The sequence below is a fragment of the Rhyacophila brunnea genome, unplaced genomic scaffold (genome assembly GCF_057557595.1).
Source record: "Rhyacophila brunnea isolate RB1 unplaced genomic scaffold, BYU_Rbru_1.0 scaffold_7, whole genome shotgun sequence".
NCBI classification, from domain to species: Eukaryota; Metazoa; Arthropoda; class Insecta; order Trichoptera; family Rhyacophilidae; genus Rhyacophila; species Rhyacophila brunnea.
In genome coordinates, this window is record NW_028233339.1 from 18333938 (window position 1) to 18347591 (window position 13654).

At 32.3% G+C, this 13654-nt stretch overlaps 1 protein-coding gene across 1 annotated transcript in view; it reads left to right on the forward strand.

The window, feature by feature from the left end:
- The window catches only part of cv-2 (crosveinless 2-secreting protein), a 298622-nt gene that overhangs the window by 56861 nt on the left and 228107 nt on the right, over positions 1 to 13654 (forward strand). The window contains exon 2 of the mRNA XM_085957671.1: positions 11369 to 11609. Within this exon, the coding sequence (XP_085813797.1) occupies positions 11369 to 11609 (241 nt within the window). The remainder of the gene's footprint in view (positions 1 to 11368; positions 11610 to 13654) is intronic.

The following is a 13654-nucleotide window of genomic DNA, read 5'->3' on the forward strand; positions in this document are numbered from 1 at the left end:
GTAAATAACATTATAAAATGCAATTCCGATTGAAATAAAAAAAATAACAATAGCATTTTAAAACAAATAAGAATAAATACGTGATACAGAATATCTGTGAGGTTTATTTTCACTAATAAAAATATATTTCGTATACCTAGTACCTAAGTAAGTAATGCATACCTATCTCAATGACGATAATATGCTAGTGTACCCCTTTAGATAGATAGATTTTATCGGCGTACAATGCTATTTATCAAAAAATATCTTCATGCTCGGATTCAAGACCTTTTCAAGGTTTTCTGACGTCATCTATCGAAAAAAAAACATTAAAATTTAACAAACAATCTGTGTTGTGCAACAAAAAGAAAATTTTACGTAAACAAGTTCAACCCTGTACATAATATTCAATTATTTCATACACCACTGAGGGTACGTGTGTCACAGAAACATCAAATTCTATTATTTATTGAAGGTAGCTGTTTGCATATTTATATATGTATGTACATAGGAAACATTAGTCTACAATAATATGAATACATCATACTAATTGTTGAAAGTACCTATTTATTTCTGTGAAGAAAATTTAATAACTCCCTTTCTGTACCGTACATTTTTCACAATTTGTTATCTATCAGTCATGTCATCACTCATCAAATGTATTACTTTTATCTACTGACTACTCATAATAGTCACAATACCTATTTACAGTGAATTTTATTGATAATTATTAACATATACATAGTTTTATTTTTAAATATAATACTAATTGTGGTAAAAATGAGTACCACCTACTAATTATATGTATTTATAAAATATCCACATAAGTAAATTATGAATCACTTTTATCTAATTTTAGATTAATACAGTAATTGCATAAATTAGTCCTAATTAATTATATATATCTAAATTCGTTATTGAGTTCAACGAATTTTATTCAGTAAGTACTTCCAATCACCGAAGCTTAATCACTTAGCGATAACATTGCAATAATATTAATCACAGTTTATTTTGAGTGCCGTTTACTTAAAAGGTCATCGTTATTTAGTGCTAAGGATTCCATGCAGATATTTCTTCACTTGGAGGAGGTGAATGATTAATGTTTTATATCCAAGAGTCATTGAAAATAGATACATGAGTAATAATTGAATCGGTGCATATATTACAATTGTATGAAGCTTAAACTCTTAAAGGGAACATTACCACTTCAGTTTTCAACGCATAGTGTATTTCAGTACGAATTAACTCGTATAGCATAATATGGCTGTTTTCGTATAATATCTACCGTAAAGCACATCTTGTGTACTGAATAAAAATATTTGAATGCATTAAACAGATTAACATATTTTCATGTTTCAGTGCGAAGCTTTTCGAGCTTTTGATTATTCTTTCGGATTATTAGAGATTTTACAGCAGGTCTATAAAACAAAATAACAAAAACAATTTTGATTTGGGATTCTAGAATCTAACAAATAAAAATATATGCGTCGTTAATGTGGTTAGGTTTACCATAATAATATGCCAGGCATGTCCAACATCGAGCAGTCTGCGATTCACTAAACATCCTCACTCTCATATTGTCATACTTCGACTAACTTGAACAAGTTTAATGTAATATATTTGGATTACACACTGAGGCATTATAAATTAAACAACAACTCTTATATTGTGTCAATATCACAAATAAATAAGTACTTAATTTCCCATTCTTTGTTATAATGATTTTATTTTGTTTTGGGCACCCATCGTCAAACTATTGTCATATGTAAAGAGCCTACTGTGCGATGGTGAGGAAAACAGTTTAAAGCGTGGAGATTGACATCTTCTCTTTCTTTCACTCCTGTGGTAGGCCGTGAGTGATGCAATATGAATCAAGTGATACGACAAGGTTACGCACGCTTCTCTTTATCGTTATTTTAAAACAACTTTCCCGTAAGCTGGTTCAGTATATAATAACAGGAATTTTTAATGCTTTCCCTTCAAAATCATATAATTTTACAACTGAATATATACACACTTTTCATTTTTATGACTTATTTAGTACGGTGCAATCAACGCATTGGACATTCCCGACATATACAATAGTTCCTAATTATAATGTATGAATGTAATATGTTGTGTAAAATTTAGCTTACCGTATTAATCACACAGAAATTCAATCGTTTACATATTTTCGGATGAATTTGTATGTGGAGTATAAGATAGTAATGATTATTGCTGTCAGCTGACAACAAAAAAAAACGGATTAATTGTCAACTAATATGGTCTTATGGCCCATTAGAAACCAAATAAAATAAAATAGTTTCATCGAACATTACAGTTGCACCTCGTTAGGTGAAGTAGATTAATTATTTATAACAACATACTTTTACTTTGTTCAAACTTCAAAAACACATTTGAATTTTGAGTAATTTTGTAAAAGAAAATAATAATACATATGTATCCAATAAGCTGTACATAAAATAATATAATCAACTGATGAAGTCACTGAAATGTAGATTTAAATGAATTATGATAAAATCTATATAGATAATTAATATTATAATATAGATTTTCAATTAAGAAAACAAGTTAAAAATGCTTATTAGTAACTTTTTAATATGTTTCGCCTGCGGTGCTAACAAATTATAAGTATTTATGAATGTGTATTACAAATCTAAAGATAGACTTTATTTGCACGTATCCGTCTAAGGCATAAAGCCCACTAAAGCAGGCTTGCGGGGCGCTCGCGCACTTTCTATGTGAATCATCGAAAATACAACGTAATCAAATACGCCAGCGCACACTGGATTTGACGACGCATTGTGCCCGCCTGCTCCATGAGTCACCGTTTTTTGGCTTCTCAGCGATACAAATTAACGAAAATACAACGTAGTCCATTCATTGAACACGGCAAGCAAAATCACGCTCCTCAAAGCGTCGTCGATAGACGGGCGAGAAGCCATTATTTAAGAACAGTGAACTCTTTGTTTAGTTATTGCGTGTCCGATATTAATTACAAGCCCCGAGAAATTTAATAATATTTTTATTGCTTTGTTATGAGAGATGCTGTAATAATAATTATTTTGTGCTCCTTGAGCCCCTTATTACATAGGTGAAGGGTAATGCGCGGGTGGGAGGGGGTCTACTCAGTAGTGAGCGCACCGAACGCTTTTTTGGTGGGCTTTATGCCTAATATCGCTAGGTATTAATAATACAATATTTGAGGCTATACATTTTGCAATCTAACCCTTTTGACCTTAATTATGATGTATGTATCTGTATCAAATAGGGGTTCCACGAGATTTAAAAAAAAGTGTCAAGGCTTTCGACAAATGAAAGTAGTAGGTATATGAGTAATCAAATATATTATAATATACCTACACTAGTTGTATCATTGAAGAGACAGTACTAATAATGTTATTCGATGGATTGTTTTCAAAATGATAAATGCATTTTCAAGGAATTACTGTTGACGTCGACAACTATTTTATTTAAACGCATATTTACCATACATGGCAACATCCGCTCTTCATGTAGGTACAAGTTTTTCTATGGAAATACACTGTTAATATGTTTTTACTAATACTAATTGTTAAATACCTACTAAGTATAGTATAATATACATATTCATCGCATGCCCAACTTCAAGTAGGCTATGATCTAGTATTCAGTATCACAACTGGTAGTAATCTACGACACTCTTCCATTGATATTCTGCAATTTGAACGAACGTACTGAATGATACCTAAGTTTTGGTCTTATTTTGTATTTATCGTTAGACTATTATCCTACTGTACAAAGAGCCCACTGCATGATGGTAAGGAGGAACTACGCCTCGATTTAAAGCGCGAGGATTCGCATTTTCTTTTCCTCTCACTTCTGCGGCAGACTGTGAGTGATACTATGAGGTCACATTGGTTTCCTCACGGTTAATTTGATACGACTCTCAGGTAAATAGTAATTGTTAATGCTTCTGCTTTAAAATCTCATATTATATTATTATAATTCTACATGTTTTTTAAAACATTTTTACGGCTTATTAATATGAGCTTATGGAGCGATCGGCACGTTGTATATGCCTGCAATACAGTAAACGAAGCTGGAAAGTGTAAGTACAAACTTATATTTTGACATGTTAATTTCGCGATTTATTCAGTCTCCGTGCGAATGCGTGAGGTGAATAAAATCGACGAAACTGCTTAGCACTTTGGTGTCAAAAGAAGTGCACGTCGTAACACGTTAAAAAATATGCATCGCCAGACATGGAATGTTAAAAATATGTTATGTCCAGTTGATTATTATTGTCGTTGAAATTTTGTTTTGACTTTGGATCTAATTAGCGGCGTTTGTATGCGCGATATTGTGGGCGGTGGCGCCTTCACTGGGTACCTACAGCTTAAATTTAATTAAAGGTATAAGTATCTGTAACGAGTATGCAGAAAATTAAATTAAATAATATGGATACACCTACTTGATTAAAAACACCTACTTGAGTATAAAAAATAGTGTGTGTAACGAACGTAGACGGTACATGTCATTGTCGGAGTCATTAAAAAAACCCCAAATCCGCCTAGGCTTCTACGCCGATTTTATTTACATGTTTATTTAGAAAAGAAAATATTATCACATTACATTGGCCAATGTTCCATAATACATAAAAATATACACAATACAAAATAATATATAATAAATATAAAATACAAATTAGGGAGCGTGAAAGTAAAATAATTATACATTTCGCATAATTATTTAACACGTCCACAAACTTCTAATACTTAGTTCAAAAATATTTACAAGATAAAAAGAACTTTTTATATATTATGTTACACCGAATGTGCGAAATTGACTAATACATGAAATGGGCAAAATTTTGGCTAATTCATGTAATAGTCAAGCCTGTTGCCTTATTCATGAATTAGGTAATTTTTCTGCTGAGTACATGAATTCGCCACGGTATCGAATTCTTGAACTGTCAACATGACAGAAGAAAAAGTAAATTTAATACGGATAGTTTTATTAGTTATAATTGGACATAATATAATATTATTATTATTAGGTTAGGTTAGGTTAGGTTAGGTTTGGTAATTCTGAATTAAATTATTCAACTGACTGTCCATTTTGAGGTTAGCTATCAAGTGTCAACAAACTATCACAAACATTCAATCGACCATTGCACAATTGATACCCAAGCATGAATCAAATCGCGAAAATACTTTTCAATAAAATTCTTCCGTTATCATATTATAGTTCTAGAATTTTTTTGCGCATAGTAAATGGATATGAACGTCATTCAAATCAATGACATTTGACACATTTGTTTAGTTGCAAAAAACACCACGGAGCGCGATCATCTATTTTGACCATAGATAATATAAATGTACATTTTGACCAATCCATGAGCATTTGATACATTTAGTTTAGTTGCAAAAAATACCACCGTAGCGCTACTATCTAATTTGTCCAAGACATGAAGTAGGCAGAAAAATTACTGCCGATTTCACGCACTCTCCAGATATTTTGTCTAATTCATGAATAAGGCAACGGGCTTGCATTTTTCATGATTTAGGCAAAATTTTGCTCATTTCATGTAATATTCAATTTCGCACATTCGGCGTAACATATACAACGCTTTTAAATTTTCTGTTCAATTATTATGCTCAATATGCTCAAACTTGTACTTGTTACTATGAAGTAAATAAAAAACAAATATAGAATACTGAAATGTCATTTTGATTTCCATAGTAACGCACGTATATATTAATAATTTAGTTGCTAGGACCACCCACTTAGCAACCAATAATAGTGGATTGGATTACGGATGTCTTCCGAAATAACTTTTCATACAAAACAGAATTAGCTAAAATGAATTCAATTCTACTTAAAGATGGCTAAAAGTATTAAAAGAATACATTGGCATCATGCTATGATATATTCTAAAAGTTTCAAATGTCTAGCTAGTCGGGAAGTTAGTTAAAAATCGATTGCAAGATTTGTACAGGATAAACAAACACCGGACAAATAAGAATACGAGCTAATAAAAACGTTGGAAAATATATCAATCTTTATCGTGCCATCGATGGCCCACTATTGTCAGACCGTTACACGAAACTGTAATCTTCGATGATAGTGCCGGTTATTGCTGAATGCAATATATGGTAAACTGTTGCATATTGAAATAAATGATACCTAATAATTTGTTCGAAATAGGCAATCGATAATCTTCATTTATTGAAATAAGGTGCTACGGCCTGAATATAGTCGGCTTCGGGTGCCACCAAATAGGTTAATCGCACGATACACATAAACGTTATTCTGCAAGATCTACACATATATTCTATGACAGTAACATTTATGTGGGTTAATTTTTACAGTGTGTTCTGGAACACTCAACACAATATCTTAGACTGTCTTGGAGGGATGCTACCTACTCAAACAATATATTAGAAATATAAATACTTTTCTTTAAAAAATGGTTAAATTAATGGTTCGTGAAAGATGTAAGTAGTGACATTATTTGTCATTTAACCAGAGCGTTGGAGCGGACCGTTTTTTGAGTTTCTCCGCTCCAGCTCCGCTCCGGGACCTAATACTTGCTCCGGCTCCGCTCCAGAGTCTGCCTCCGCTTCGGGTAAAAAGTTTTAATATTTATTTATGTAGGTATACAAATTAATGTTTAAAAAAAGTAGTTTGAAAATAATCGTCATTTTCATTATTAATTCTATTAAACAAAATTCCCGACAGCAAATCGTTTCTCTTTATTTGCCTCTTCTACCGAAAAAGTAAGGTTATTTATTACTCGGCAATGTTACCATATTTAAAATAATTCCAGTGTTGCAAAGTGTCAAAATATACTATTTTCATTGGATTTTAGGACGAAAATGTAATAATAAAAAACATCCGGAGCAGTGGAGCACCACATATTTTCGGTGCTCCGGCTTCGCTCCTGCTCCGGTTAAAATCCCATTGCTCCAGTGCTCCGTGCTCCTGCTCCGAGCTCCGCTTCAACGCTCTGCTTTTAACATAGTTTTTCTTTTACATATCAAAAATGTATCATGTTTGTTTTAGCAACGATTTAAATGACAAAGCATTTGGAAAATTTCCGAATAAAATTCGAATTCAAAATGCTTCATATTAATTTAGCGTAGCACTATAACAATTAATATAAATCACGATGGAAATTATTTACCTACCCATTGAAATCGTACAGCGAAATATCCGTTTTTCATTGATCGTGTGCCAAAGTGAAACGATTTTTGTATCGAAAATTAGACAAACATAACATTATCTATCTTAATACTCTTCCAACTTTTTTAATAATGGTAAATATTCGTGTAATATTTTAACATGTCGGTATGTCTCGTTGACTGATAAAATAGCGAAGTACCGGACATTTCGCTTGGTTAGTGGTTAATCGTTGGACAATTAATACATGAATGTCACTCAAAGGGTACTAAATAACTAATGGATAGCCCTAAATTCACTGGATCGATACAGTCATTAACCCTTTATAGGTCATAAGCGAAAAACGGATAGTTTTGAGACCGGCAACATTAAGGTCTATATTTCTATAACTTTACAAGTTATAAACACCCTTATGGGTTTTAATCATTCTCAGATAATGCACAGAGGTCTTGAATCTGACCAATCGCCCTGAAGTTCGCACATATTGAGTATATTACGAAAAATGTGTCCCGGTCAGTTATCTAACCGGTGTCCATTTAGCGAAATGATAGCTGCCAGTTTTTCAACAACAGTGTTTTTAAGTTCTTGTTTTTTGAAAATTGTGACTTGTTTACTGAAAACAAAGTATGCACATTTATACTATACATACAAATATATAGTTTTTTGTATTTCACCTATAAATTGTATGTGTTATAGTAAAATAATATCAAATTATTGAGTGGCATGTCGAAAATCTAACCTCAAATTGTATAATTTGGATCCTTTTTGATTTACATAATATAAACACTAAAAATAATTTCTAAACCACAATACATCTAATTTCATATAACAATATAGTGAACTTTTACAATTACTAGTTAGTTTTTGTGGATAATTAGTCGCTATCGAGTTATTTGATGATATGTGTCATTCTTTGAAAAAATGTTTTCCATAAAAATCGCGGGTAAAAATAATTGTTTTTGTTTTCATTCAAACTGTAATAATTTTTTGAAATACATATCTCAGAATGAAATAAAATAGTTATGGAATGTTATATGTATAAGTAGAAGCCTATATTGCAGAACAAAATTTTGTTTTTATTGTCTGAGGATGGAAAATGGGAGAAGCGGAGGTTTTAGTGCGAAAGACCTTGAAGACATGGGTAAAGACGCATCCCTGAGATTATTTGAAGGAATAACAGAGTACCAATGTGTGTTGGATAATGAAAAAAAAACCTATTACACATCTTCACTTTAGAAACAAGTTGGCTGATCAGCTGATAGGATCTTTTACTTCACTAAAAAGGGTTGGTCGACCTCCATTTCCTGACGATATCAATTCAAATCATTATCCAGAAAAATGTACACTTCGTAGATGTGGTTATTGCAGCACTATGCTGAAAGTGATACGAAGCTCAGTAACAAATTGCAAAGTATCCCTTTGCATACCGTGTTTTATGCCGTATCAATTATCTGAACAAAAGAAAAAGCCAACAAGGCCTTAGAAATGTTTATTATTTTGAGAAATTTCTATAAAATTGATAAAGTAATTATTATTGTTACAGAAATAAATGAAATTATAATTTTTTCCTAAAAAAAAATATTAAAAAAAAAATTTGTGAACAAATATTTTTTTTACCTAAATGGACACCGGTCAGAAAACTGACCGCTGGGAAATCGATAATTACGAAAAAACTATATACATTTCAAAAAAAAAAATATTTTTTCTGTTCATCAAAATGAATATAGAATACATAAAAAAAATAATTAAGCACATATCTTTAAAAAAAAAAGTTGTCCTATAAAGGGTTAAGTTTGGTAGATGTACCTACATGCTAGAGAAGTACAAAATACTGATACAAATTGGTAGCATTAGATGAGGTCTTTATCTAGCAGTAGATTGACCATGGGGTCACTCAGACCACAGTCACCAATACAAAATCAAATTATTTAGGAAGAGTTATTTATTACTAAGGAGACATCGATACATATAGCCACAATATAAAATGTAGGTATCGCGAGTTCATCACCTTAGTGGACGTTGGAAAGACTTTGACGTTTGAATTTCTCCAGACTCTCATAGGGCTTTAATCCCTATGTATGAATGGTAAACGTCAATTATGTATGTTCACAGTGTATGCAGTTTAGATTTATGGTACCTAAGTAGACTCCGATTTCTATAAGCTAGCCGTTCCACGTTATCGCGTCGCTAGCGTCGCATTGACGATTGAGTTGGCGGGGGGCGAACGTAATGCAGTGTTAATATGGAATTTAGTTCCACAAGTTCATAAAAGATCCACTATGAGGTGTACGCCAGCTTATAGACATCGGTCTCTAGAGTTGTACCATTTTTTCTATCACCGAGGAGAATTCCTGATCCCTACCAATGAGATGAGATTTCTCCATACATATCTTTTCTTCGAACCAGCACCTTTTACCGGCCTACGTTAAAGTTTCATTGTGTAGAATCAATATAATAAATAAGTATGTATATTAATCCTTATTTTAGAATTTCTAGTCTCCGCAATCAATCGTTGAAACGGAATGTACCAGATCAGTGTTGCCATGTCCCACGCAATAAATTGCCAGCATAATAATTTATGTCATTGTTTTTTTTTATGACACGCAACATTTACCAGACGGCGCCTGCCACGTGATAGGTCTATTTTTCTACTTTACTTGTAGATCTATTACAATAAAAAGCTCTACGCCTATTTATTGAGTTCTTTTAACGATGCCTGGAGGCTTCTCATGAAGTGTACAAAACAAAACGAATTTTCAATCAAAGCCTTTTTAATGGGTGTACTATTTCATTCTAGAAATTAAGTTGTCATTAAATTTTATCGAAACAGGATTTCCAATCTTACAGTTCGTACAGATAAGCATAGTAAAGTAACATTAATATTGTTTATTGCAATTACAGTTGACTCTCAATTTATCTAAATTCTAGGGATATGTGAGCGATTTCCCAGGTTATCCAAAATATCAATGAAAATACATAATTTGGAACACTCATTAGAAAAATATTTCAATTAATTAATTAATTTCATCGTTCTAAGGTAGTATGTTTCTGAGGTGTTTTAAATTATAAATGCTACGAGCGTTATTAAATATAATCAGTGAGGGTATTAAAAACTACACATTTGTTATAATGATTAAGTATGTATTAGATTTGCACCAAAAGAAAATAAATCATCCATAAAATATAACAATAATAGTAGATCGCTTAGCATTTTTCAGCTAGGTACCCAAACGGAGCATCTTTTTCAAATGCATGTTTTTCCAACTTATACGCGGTGTAATTGATAACCCAAGTTGCAGCCGTGCCAATTGGGAGGGTCACATCTGTGTTTCATAGCGGTGAAATCGCTTCGGATATTGATATATTCCACCTGTGTGAGAATGAGTTTACGTGAACGTTATTTTATACATTCTATACTTAGGTAATTCGTTGTATTTTCGTGAATTTTGTACTTACACTTTATACTCATTGTAATTACAGTGTTAAAATACGGTTACCTATTTATGACGGTTATTTCTTGGTTTTTTCCCCATGTCATATAATTCTGAACGTCTTTAATTTGTATTTTGTATAGCTTAAAGTATAAAACAAATCAATTTTACTTGCTACTTAACTGTTGTTTTTTTTGTTGTTGAGAAAATCAGTAATTTTTATCTGGAACAATTTGTTATATTTACACATAATATTATATACCAATTATTCTAATGTACTATTTTCTACTTCTTTTATACGTTCTATTAGTAGCTAGGTAGCTATTAATTTGTCCACGAGAGCTCGAGAAACGAGAAAAATATTATGACATTATTGAAAGATTCGCATTTAGCTATTGCAATAATTATTAAGTATTTTTTTTTTCAATAATAACCGCTGCAGTTATTCGGAGCCCGACTATATTATTGTTTATATTTATAATGAAACGCAATAAGATTTGCAAGTACCCACTTGAATGTCAATCATTTATATCATCAATTATACAATAATTAAAATAGAGTTTGATAATTTTATTTATCTGCGAGTTGTATCGAGTGTTGCACCACGGATCTGACGTTAAAGGCACGCGACTTACCTTGATGCATCTCAGTTTAGATGGCGTCTGTTTAAAATTCATCCACAAGTATTTCCGTCTAACTAACTATTAATAAAATTTCTTTGCATTGAACAATGACGTATTGACAACCATCAATAGAACATTTTCTCTATTTTAATGAATGTATTTTTTTTCTAGGTTTCCATTTTGGAAGTGTCTCTTGCGGACCCACTAGCCTCGGTGCTCAGTCGTCGGCGAGGGGCAGGAGTAGCGCGGCGGCGGGTCGCGGTCGTCGGGTGGGCCGCCATTGTGGGCCTTGGGATGTGCGCCCCTGCCCCCGCCCCCGCCTCCGCACCCCTGCTCATGGCTGCGCTGGTGCTGGCGACGCTCATCGCTTTTGCGGCGACCCCCGTCGGTGCACTGGCCGAAGGAATTATAGGTAACAAACCCTGAACGATTACTAATAATATTGTGTCACACACACACTAACTGAGAAATTCGATAAAATTTGTCATAAGGTGTATAAAAAAATGCGTACATCAATTATGATGGCGCTAAGTATATACATCTGTTTACTTCATCATCAGTCATCACCAACAAACTTTATCTATTGTTAGACCGTATACATAGTTACCTAGCTAGAGATATCGGCTCCTATGCAAAATTATGAAAGTTCCGAACTGAATATTTCTAAAAACAAAATCGTCCTAAATCAAAGCCAAAAGCTTTTTTTAGCCCTTTCTTTCAAAAAAATTTTCGGCCAAATGAGCATTTTCGTCCAAAATCAATGTCGATAGCGTTTTTTAGCTTAACTTGTCATTTTTTTCGGATTTTTTTAAATCTGGGTTTTTTAAACTGTATAATTTTATAAACTTGAAAATTCATGAACAACTAAGGGCCTGAGAATTAAGATCCCTTGTCCGGTTGGGCCCCAATGCTTTGGATATTGCAAGTAATAAATTGGTAAATTTACACTTACGTAATACTTTTTATAGAATTAAAAATAATTATTACATTTTTATGTTATTTAACTGTCAGATCTAGTTAGAATAAAATGTTTCATTTTCTACAAGATTCATTCCAAGCGAGCTTAGGATCTGTCTGTTATCGCATTATACAAAGCCTTTAATTAAATTAAAACAAAAAAAATAAACGTTTTGATTAAGTATTAATATAATAATAATTGATAAAAAATAAACGGCTTCTGCTTACGCCCCATGCATTCATTCATCCGTTTGCCTATAGTATACTCTGTTCAGATACAATTATTACGTATTAATTTTAATAATAAATTAATGCCTTGGACCGAAAACTAGAAGTTGTTTAGGTATATACACAGGTAATTGTTATTATTGTCAGTTTATATTTTTAATTAAGACGTGTTTTTTTAACAAGAAATTTTACGAAACGTATAATTTCGTTGTTGAAAAATTAATTGAAGAATATGCAAGTTTTTTTTTGTTGAGCATGTAACGTAGATGATACGTAAAGTTAACAACATAATATTAATACAACTAAGCTTATATATATTGATTATTATGCAATTTACTTTTATCAATAATAATTACAAGATAAAAAGAACTTTTTATATACCACGTTTTTAAATTTTTTGTTGAATCCAATGACATTAATATGGACGAAGCATCTGGGGAAAAAATGACACTCACTTTTTTGTCGGGTCTGCCGAATGGCATAATCTGTTCTAACGCCATTACAATAAAGGTGATATTGCTATAAATTCCCGATGCTTTTTGTTGGGTCTGCCGAATGGTTCGGTTCGAACGGGTTCGCTCAAATGAACATTGACACTAGAAACACTGTTCTAACGCCATTACAATAAAGGTCAGATTGCTATAAATTCCCGATGCGTGATATCGCATGATGGAAATTGCGTGACGTCTGAATATATGTGTGCGAATGTCGCTGTGCGCGAATTTAATTGCTAGCTACTGTATTGAGTGCGTTGTTCATTATAATGTCATTGGTTGAATCATATAAACTTGACAATTCTATGTATTAATAAATTTTTTTATTGTACTTGATAGAAATACTGAATAAATATAGAATACTGAAATGTCATTTTGACATTTCATATTGATTTCCATAGTAACGCACGTATATATTAATAATTTAGTTGCTAGGACCCCCTCAGCAACCAACAATAATAACTTTCCATACAAAACAGAATTAACTGAAAATGAATTGAATTCTGCTTAAAGACGGCTAAAAGTATTAAAAGAATGCATTGGCATCGTGTTCTGATACATTCTAAAAGTTTCAAATGTCTAGCTAGTCGGGACGTTAGTTAAAAATCGATTGCAAGATTTGTACTGGACAAACAAGAATACGAGATAATAAAAACGTTGTAAAAATACTCTATCCTCTTAACTTGATCAACGTTTCTATGTTCAACGGAAAATGGAACGTTATATATATTTTTTAGATAAAAAAGCTTCACCCAGCGAATGATGTCCTCGGCAAAGT